General features: G+C 54.7%; 1 protein-coding gene across 1 annotated transcript; it reads right to left on the reverse strand.

Moving 5' to 3' along the window:
- Window positions 1-1,516: 1,516 nt before the first annotated feature.
- On the reverse strand, window positions 1,517-4,300 carry LOC104497122 (acyl-CoA synthetase family member 2, mitochondrial-like; the record flags this gene model as incomplete). The annotated part of the gene is made up of 6 exons (XM_010140336.1): window positions 1,517-1,567; window positions 1,663-1,731; window positions 1,918-2,028; window positions 3,320-3,461; window positions 3,903-4,054; window positions 4,193-4,300. Coding segments are annotated over 6 exons (633 nt in total), but the record flags the coding sequence as incomplete, so codon positions are not given.
- Window positions 4,301-9,752: the final 5,452 nt, after the last annotated feature.

The raw sequence follows: 9,752 nt of genomic DNA on the forward strand, positions 1-9,752 counted from the left end.
CAGTGTGGGTACCACCGCAAGCCCGGGCTGATGCCACCTTCTCGCCTTTCCAGAAACACCGCAATTACGGTGAGTGCATGGGGCAACTCTGGGCACACGGGGGCGGGCAAAGGGCGGAGAGAGCGGGCAGGAACCGGTGGAGAAACTCCTCTCCCCGAGAGCCCGTCCTGTGCCTGGGTTAGTGCTGGGGGAAGAAGAAGAAGGTGAAAACTCCTTCCCTAGACGTGGGACCGGGAGGTCCACTACGTCCCTGGGGTCACTGTGGCAGCTGCCATAATGCGGGGAACTGTCCCTGCTCCAGGAATGAGGAAGGGTTACAAGGGTCCTAAAAACACTTACTCCAGAGTGAGCGGGTGGAAGTGGTGAAACATGCTGACACCAGCCCCCAGGGGCACTTCGGGAGTGGTGGAGGAACTTGCTAGAGAAAGGGTCTCACAGAACCGTCTCGTATGGTGTTTTCTTTCAGAAAGCAGACACGAGCTCTGGACGTGTGGTCCACTGGGTCTGCTTCCATGGGTAGAGCCCACAATCCAGCTGGGAGATCCTGGATCGAAACCTCGCTGACGTTTCACCTTGCTCCCCATTGCACTGTTTCCCCCATGCACCCGGGGGAAGCCTCAGCGCAGAGGTGGAGGACCTGCCACCAGCCCTGCTCGAGAAGGACGCAGAGGGAGACAGCCGGGAGGTCAGCGGGAATTGGCAGCAACATTATCTGCTCCCCAGCTGGTGTGGGGCACTTCTGCTGGCAAGGAAGAGGAGCTCTGCTCTTCCCCTTTCTCTCAGTAGTGTTTCATGGTTGGGAGGTACCAAATAACTCCCGTAAAACACTGTCCCGGGTAAGCTCTGCTTCGTTCTGCCGCTGGGACAGGAGCTTTGGTATTTCTGCAAAAGCCTTATGTCTGTCTTGTCCAAAACAACAAAATAAACAATGACAAGTCTACCTTGGAGAAGTTTTTTTTGTGGGTCAGAAGGCCCAGGGCAGGTTGTGGGAACAGGACGAGCTTTTCCAGCCAGCTGTAGAGTGCTCCTTCCCCTGCAAAGCCCCACTCTTTAAAGCCCCGGCCCCTCATTTCAAGTTCCTTACATGCCCCAGGAGGCTGAGCAACACCCAAGAGGTGAAGGCATTCCCCTCCCTTGGGAAGCCGGGCCAGGCTGTCGTGATTTGAAAGGATTGGTAAAATACCTACCAGCATCTGTTCAAGTCCTCTGAAATGGCAGCAGCCAAACTGCTCAGAGAGATGCAAGATTTTAAAACCTTCACAAGGTCTTTCAGTAACTGGACAGAATTCCAGAAACAAGCATCCCTTCCTCACACCGCAGTATTTCTGTTGGCAAAGAAACAAACCCAACCGAGAAAAAAGGCTCTCTGTTTTATTAACCAACGGTGCCATCAGCCCGATGGCGGGGAGGGAAGGTCTCCACTGTGTAGCCCAAGGCACAGGTGAAAAGCAGATGTGAAGCTGGCTAAAGCAGGGCTGATTTATCCTGGGGTTTTTTCCCCTCTGCCTCCCCCAGCTCAGAGCTGAAGGTGCTTCTCCATCTGCTCCCTCAACTTGTATTTCTGAATCTGGAAAGAAGTGCAGAGAGGAGGAGGCAGAGGGGCTCAGACAGGAGATGGGGCCGAAGGCCGGGGCTCCTGCCCTGCCCCAGTCCCTCTCTTACCTTGCCCGAGCCGGTGAGCGGGTACTGATCCATAAACACGATGTACCGTGGGATCTTGAAATGGGAGATCTGGGAAGAGAAAACCAGCCGCCACGCAGCCTGCTGGGAATGGTGGAGCCAGCCCAGCTGGTACTTCCCAAGCCAGGGCTGGATCCCCAGTTGGCTCTAAATCTCAGGGCTTTCATCTGCACATCCCCAGCAGTTGCTGGGTGTACTGGTAGGGAGGTACTGCTAGGTAAGGACTGGGAGACCCACCTTCCCTTTGCAGAAAGCTTTAACCTCTTCCTCGGTGCATTTCTGCCCAGCCCTCACTCGGATGCAGGCGCAGACCTCTTCTCCCATCCGCGAATCCTTCACACCAACCACCTGTTCGGGACAGATGGACGGTGTGACCCGCAGGGACATCCCTCTCCTCCTGCGGGGTACGTGAGCTGGCGCAGGGCCTGAGCCCTGACCCACACCAGGATGCTGGAGTCATGGCGTGGGGCTGCATGAAGGCAGGTTGAGCTGCTTGACCATCTCACTGCTGCTTTCTACGTGACACTGAGTCCTCCTGGAAGGACTTCCCAGCCGCTTGCCAGAGCAAAGGGGGCAGAGCAGGCTGAGTGCTGGACGCCAGCACCTTCCTCTGGATTTGCAAAATCACTGGAGTGAGGGCTGAGGCAGACCAGCCAGGCACCAGCTCATCATGGGTGCAGTGTGGACCTGTCATCCCTCTGCTGCCCCCAGAAATGGGGCAACGGGTTTCACGATGAACAGGGAGACTTGGGAGGCTGCTGCAAGTGTGTTGGGGTCTCTAGACAGAATGGCAGGAGCGGGATGAAGTTGAATTAAAGGGTTATTTGAAACCCTTTGTAATCACAGATCTTAGAGCACTGCTGCCTGGGACACCAGGAGATGGGCTGACAGGCCTGACCTCTCTCTCTACAGTTTGCTCACGCTACTTCACATAGTCCTGCTGCCGCTCCCCACCTTGATCTGCTATCTCAGATTCCTAGAGACACGTCGATCCTCTTGAGTCCAGAGCAGTGACATAAAGCCCAAGGAACTACATAAACAGGGCTGGTTTGCAACTCATCTGCGCTGGGAGCGTTCCAAGGCGAGATGCTCGCCTGGCACAGGCACAACACTGACTAAAGAACGGGTTTATTTATGGGGAACTTGTCTGGCACAGAACCTGGAGGAGAACAATCCCAGCAGACTGGGAGCAGCTGCTCCGTGCTGTAAACCATTGGCGTCTTGTGAAGGGACGAAACTAAATCCCACTCCTTATCCCCAGGGACGTGTTGGAGGAGTCTTTTTGGATTTAAGAGTTCAGTAATTAATTATCAGTGAAAACTGTCCTTCCAGCCTGCTTTCCAAGTATGAATTTCAGAGGGAGCTCCGAAAGTGGACAGGCAGCTTAAAAACTGAGGAAGGATAACAGTCACTACACTGCAGACATGAAGCTCATGCAGGAGGGCATTGCCCAAACCGGTGTCAGAAGCTCCACCAGCCCTGCCATGCCAAAAGCCTCTCCCTCCTGCTTTTCAAACAACATTACGTGGAAGTTGCTGCTGCAAACAGGGGAAGACAACCAGGCTCCCTCAGCAGCTTTGTGTAACTTTCCCACCACAGAGCCATCGCTGCTCAGCCACCCCACCGCCTTCCCGCTCACCTGGACCTCCTCAACCTTGGGATGGGTGTGGAGAAACTGCTCAATTTCTGCTGGGTAGATGTTCTCTCCTCCCCGAATAATCATGTCCTTACAACGGCCGATGATTTTGCAGTAGCCGTCCTCGTCCAGGCTCGCAACGTCCCTGCAACCACACCACACTCCTAGTCCTGTCCCAGCTGGGAGGAAGAATGGCTGATGCTCCCACCTTGCCTGGTCTGGTGGCCAGGTCAGGGTAAGCGGAGGGTTAACAGCTGAGATGCCACCTGAACGTGTGGAAGGGATCAAAGAGCTGCTGCTACAGCCAGCCATTGCCACCAGCAGTGTCCACACAAACATTGGGACTCGAAGGGGGCAGTTCCTGCCCCTGCGGTGTGCCCTCACAAGCCCTCCATCACACCAGTAGTGAAGTGACTGTCGTCATCACCCGAGGGCACCAAGGGCTCCATGCTAAAAGCTGTTCTGAAGTTTCACAGACAGATCAGAGGGCTGAATTTTCCCTACTTTGGGAATCACAGTCAAGGCACTCCTGTATACCCTGTCCCTGCCCAGTGTCACCCTGCAGGACAGTCTGGGAGGGGCTCACCCCGTCTTGTACCACCCATCAGCACTGATGACTTCACTCGTCCTGGCAGGGTCGGCCCAGTAGCCCAGCATGACGCAGTAGCCGCGGATCTGAAGCTCCCCCGGAGTGTTCAGAGGCAGAGGCTGCCCTGTTTCTGGATCTGCAATTTTTGCCTGCAGTGGAAGAGGAGGGTGACTTGGGAGGGGATGTCCGAGCCAGACCTGATGGCCCGTACTTGCTCCAGCATCAGACAGAGAGGATGGGCCAAAGTCTTTAGAGGATCTGGAGCAGGCGGGGAGGGTCATGGTCACCTCTGTGTGGGGAACGATGCATCCCACAGTCTCTATTTTTTTGGTGATGGTGTCATCAGGTAATCCCATGAAGGTGACAGGGCTGTTCTCTGTGGTCCCATAGGCAGCCTGCAAACACAAGAGGAGAAACGTGTCTCTAGGGGAAAGGGGACCCCACAGCTCCAGGCATGGGAAAGACAAAGCTAGTGTGAGCACAGGGGACGTTGGGACGGGAGAATATGTTCTCACAAGTCATGCAAGTCGCAGTCAAGCACTGCTCTCCTGCCCTGTGGACGAGGCTCTCCTGCCAGGGAGTCCTGGAGCAACCGGAGCACACCACCCCCCGCAGCACACACCTCCCTGCCATGGCCTTCCCTTCCATGGCTGAGCTCCAGACCCCGCCACCCACGACACTCTGGGTGTCAGGTACTTTTGACACCCCACCTACTTTTCTTGGAGGACCCCAGGATTCACAATCCTCTTTTTTAACCTACGTCACTCCAAGCCCTGTCCTGTTGTCTCCCTGCCATCTCCACCAGTCACTGATCTTGCCTCGGTGCCCTTGCAGCCATCTACTCAAGGTGCCGAGTTCATCCTCTACAGCTCAGAGCATATCGGACATCACTTTGGAAAAATCTGGGAGCCAGCAGTGGGCTCCTGGGGGAAACCACGTGTCCCGCAGCACGGCTGCTTGCTCCAGATCCTTTTATGCAGACATCAGCTCCTGTAACCCTCCTAAAGGCATCACGAGGCTGCACAACGCTCAGTGCAGCTGCACTTACAGACCAAAAGCCTCACAGCAGGACAAAAGCTCCTCGCTGCTAAACCTCCCTCACCGCTAATCCCAGCAGCGGGCTTTGAGTCACCTCAGCTGGAGGTCACTTCTCCTCAGAGGAAAATTCCAGCTTTTTATGCCCAGTTCAGTGGCCTGCCAAGACAGCAGGAGCTGGGCAGAAGGTGCTCTGGGCAGCAGTGAGCTGCACCAACAGCACCATGGCTGGAATTGCTGCTTCACCTGCAGCTCCTGGGAGCTGTATGTCAGTGGTGGGACATGCTGGAGCACCGCTCTGGTCTCTCTAACCAGATCAGCACGTCGTCTGTCATCAGGCAGGGTTTCTCTCCCACTCACTAATGTCACCGGTGGCTGCTTTGCTGGCAGAGCACGGCTGGGAAAGGACTGATGCAGTTTGCTCCATTCTCCTCCACGTCTTTGAAGGCTGACACGCGAGCAGCTCTGACACACCAAATTGTAACAGGGCCCGACCATCTTCCTACGGCCTTGGCGCCCAGATCTGGGTCACGCCTTTGGAGCAAACACGTGGGCTCCCATCACTGGCTGCGAGGACACATCTGCTCGGTGCTCACCAAACGGTAGGCACCGTGCCCCAAATTAACGAGGGGCTTTGCAAAGGGCTGTGACGAAGCATCCTGAAAAAACATGCGTCTATCCTGGACAAGTTATAGCTAATACTGGGGGGAGCACTCGGTGCTGCTGAAGGATCTCACGTTGGGCACAGCCTGTCGTAACGGCTGATGCTCTTGTCTGACTGCACTGGGGTCAGCGTGAATCTGAGATGGAGATTTGCAGGAGCCTCCTCTTAGCCAGGAATCTGGAGGAGATTGTCACCAGGACGCTGCAGGGACCATCTGGTGCAAGCTGCTCTGCAAGGAGCCTGGCAACCCGCAGGGAGCGACTGCAAACAGGCTTCTCCTACCAGACGCAACGATAGCTTCGCCGCCGGGCTGGAAACCTACAGCGTCTAATGCTCAGACAGGATTTCTCTCCCACCCACTAATACGAGTCCTGTGGCTGGATCAAATGACCGACGAGACACAAATCCAAGATCTTAAACGCTTATTAAAAATCCCAGTGCCTTTTTTGTTTTGTTTTACTCTGCTGGACGAATGGCAGCGTTGGTCCCAGGATCCCAGCCAAGCCCTGAGTCAACCCCTTCTGCCTCTCCGGGCCGCTCCAGCAGTTTAATTGGACGCAGCAGCAGGCAGCTCCCTGGCAGGATGGTGCTGCGGGTACTGCGGCTCACCGGGCTCCTCCTGATGCCTGGCAGCCTGCCGTGAACCCCAAGCACCGGCCGGCCGTGCCTTGGCCGGCAGCTTGTCCCCATAAACACCCTCACACCCTCAGTAACGGGCTTCCCAGCACAGCCCAGAGAGCAACGTGGGGCTGAACCTCCAGCCCTCGGTCTGCTGCCTGACCGCTGCCTTCCCCGGCACCGCCCTCTGCAGCCAGACACCGGGATGGTGCTCCTGACCTTTCCAAGACAGCATCTCTCTCTTGGGAGAGCGTTTTCCCCATCTGCATGCCCAGGACCGAGGCAGTGGCTGGAGCAAACTGTCCTTCCGTGTCCTCATCTGACATGTGGAGCATCCTCCAGCAGCTCCATCATCCCAGCCCAGCCATGGCTTGTGATGATGGTTGATGTGAAGATTAAACGACGTTTCCATAAAACCCCATACACCAATTTAAGTTTGGACATATCCGCAGATTCATAGTTTTCAAGACCCAAGGGGACACTTACCATCATCCAGCCTTGTCATCTGGTATAACTCAGTCCAGAAAACCTCACCCAATAATTTCTGCACCAGCTCCATAATTTCCACTGGAGCTGTATCTCGTGTCAAATCAAAGCTTTTCAGAGGCGAGGAGTCCAGCTCGGACCCTTGGCTGCGAGAGGAGCCAAGAGAGCACAGAATATAGCTGACTGTAAAGCCTTTTATACTGTGAGGACCACAAGTGACCCCCCAACTCCCAGCAGACGGGTCACAGCCCTGCCTTCAGCAGCAGCAAGGACAGCTCCAAAACAAACTGCCACCTAACTGAGTCCTACCAATAAGAGATTCATTCTTTGTGACTCCTAAGCCTCTGTCTAAACCAGGAATAAAAAGAACATCTTAGCAGAACCGTGTTTTTTAAAGCACATTTCAAAAACATTTCCTGCTAGTGCTGTTTAAACACTGGCCACTGCGGAACAGGCAAAACAGCCTGAAGAAGGAAGCGTCTAAAAATTAAAGTAAAAAGAATCAGACTCCAGTCTCTTTAGCAAACATTCCAGGGGCAGACTGCTCTGGTGGGGACAGTGGGGACTCTGAAGACCCTGGGTTTTTCCCAACCGTGCCAGTTATTTACTGTGTAGCTTGGAATGAGTCACATCAGTGCTCTGCTCCTTGGTTTTCCCCGTTATTCTGCGGCAATAAAAACACCCACTTGTCTCTGTGTTCATCTGCTGCTGAAAGGCTGTGATGAAAAGGCTGGTTTCAGCACCACCAGTAACCCAAGTGGGGTTATGCTGGGTGGGACTGGAGCAGGTCAGGGCTGCAGGAGGGCATGAGGTCCTCGGAGGATGCTCAGAGGATCTTCGTGCCCCTCGTCAGCACCCCCTGGTTCTGCCATGCTGGCGGCAGGGCTCAAACCACTAAACTAAAACCTACAGAAACTGAGCTTTGCCGAAGACAATATTGGCCTTAGAAAAAAGCAGCAAATTGACCATGAAATAATATGGATTTTCAGACTTCAAAGAGGGCATAATGAACAACAGAAAGCAGGCTGGCAACCCGAGAGATGCGCTAAGGGACCTCTAAGAGGCCCTTTGAACCCCGCGCAGTGTAACATGCCTGATGGATCTAATTATCCCTAAACCCCTGCTGAGTGTGTTGTCTGTCTCATACCTCCACCAAAGTCAACCCCAGCCCTTCCCTCCACAGCCAGCTCCAAATCATCCTCAACCAAGCAACGATCTTCCCTCACTCAGCTGCTCACTACCAGGATGACCCTGAATTTTGCTGCCCCTGGGGACACGTGTCTCCTTGCTTTGGAGCAGTCCTGCTATCCCAAATTGTATTGGAATATTCCTGACTCTTCAGGCCAACTTTCCCGCTGCAAAAAGCAACTCCTGATCACATCCAGCCTATGTCACACCAAGATTTCGTTTCCTTCCCCAGCAACAGTACCATCTTTGTGTCGAAAACGTCAGAACACAAACAAGCGGGTCTTGTAGGACAAACCTCCAAGGGTGGCCACCCTGTTGGCATCTCTCCCCACCCAGAGAACTGCCAGACAGTCTCAGTTTGGATGGAGCTTAGAAAGTTCCCAAAAATATCAGGTGCCCAAAGCACCGTCTTTGTGTTGTAGCACGCAATGCCTTTGCCTTGGGAGGAGGCCACTGCAGAAATGGCAACCCAGCTTGCCCGGGCCGGAAGGTCGCTGCCGAAAATTAACCTCCTGTGATTGTACAGTCAGGACTAGCTGCTCCTCGTGGTCTGGGGTTAAAGCTGCCTCTCTTCTTTCCAGGCTGAGCAGAAGTCTTGAGGCTTGCAAGTATTTTCTGAGTCCTGCCAGCACTGCCCAGTGGCAACCAGCAATGGCATGTGCAGTTACTTACTGGTTTATCCCCAGCTTGATAAAAGCTCTTTGCTATATAACTAACTCCATCCTCCCTGGTGCTGGGTGCCAATGGAAAAGTGGAATTAAAAGGAAGAAGCGAGAGGAAATGTGCAGAGACAAAGTGTCTTCCAAAGCTAGAAAAATCACTGGTTTGGAGGCACCCCAGTGCTCAAAACTGCTGAAGAAGGAAACTCAGCAAAAACCTAGGGGTAAAGGTGACATCGCTGTGGACACGGAGAGCTCAGCTCCCACCAAAGTCACGGCTGGAAGTCCAGGATCTTGTTTCTTCCATGCTATGCTTTAAATGTCCTCACAGCACATTCCCATCGCTTCTGCAGCCACTGAAACCACCTACTCGTCAGGTTCTCCCCAAAAATGAGGTGGGATGGGATAAGGATGTCTCACTTTGGCCAAGAACAAGCAGGCACGCTGTGTGGAGCCTATTTTCCATTTTGGGAACGGGGGATACTCCTGGCTGGGGAGCATTTGAGAAAGTCAGAAGTCTTGCATGGATCAGTTGTGTTCTGCAAGGGAAGAACGCTCCGCTCCTCTTCAGAGCCTGCAAGAGCTGCAGGGAGGACAGGAGCCCTGGGCAGAGCAGCAGGCTGACGGGGGATGGCCAGTGCCTGCAGGGTGGACAGAGCAGAGTGGGGGAGAGGCAGTGAGGGCTGGGTGAGCTTCACAGGAGGGGCCAAGAGCATCCTGAAACAGCTGCCGGGTTCAGACAGAAGGGAAGGGTGGGTGGACGTCAATGGAGAGCCAAACTGGCAACACATCAATGGGTGGAGGCCACGCTACAGTGGAAGAAAACCATCAGGAGGAAGGAGGTGCGCCCACCACCACCTCCTCCAGCTCAGGAAGCAGCCTGGGCCCCCAGACCACAGTGAAGGGGACACTTCAAACATGGCAAACAGAAATGATAACTCAGGTCTGAACTCAGAGCCCCAGATGCCACCGTCACTGATGGGATACTGGCACACCACCAAACGCCGGGGTTTCTCAGGTACTGCCTGGAAGAGGGGGTGGGGGGCTGGAGACTCCCTGGAGCTCCCCACTGCCCACCCACCGGAGCTCCTCAAACACTGCCTGGGGGGTGCTCCGTGCCTGGGTCACCTCCCCTGCGACACTGCAGAGCTCGCCCCTTCTCCCACCTGCCTCCCTCGGCGGTACCCGCTGCCAGGC

The sequence above is a fragment of the Buceros rhinoceros genome, unplaced genomic scaffold (assembly GCF_000710305.1).
Source record: "Buceros rhinoceros silvestris isolate BGI_N320 unplaced genomic scaffold, ASM71030v1 scaffold25757, whole genome shotgun sequence".
Lineage (NCBI taxonomy): Eukaryota > Metazoa > Chordata > Aves > Bucerotiformes > Bucerotidae > Buceros > Buceros rhinoceros.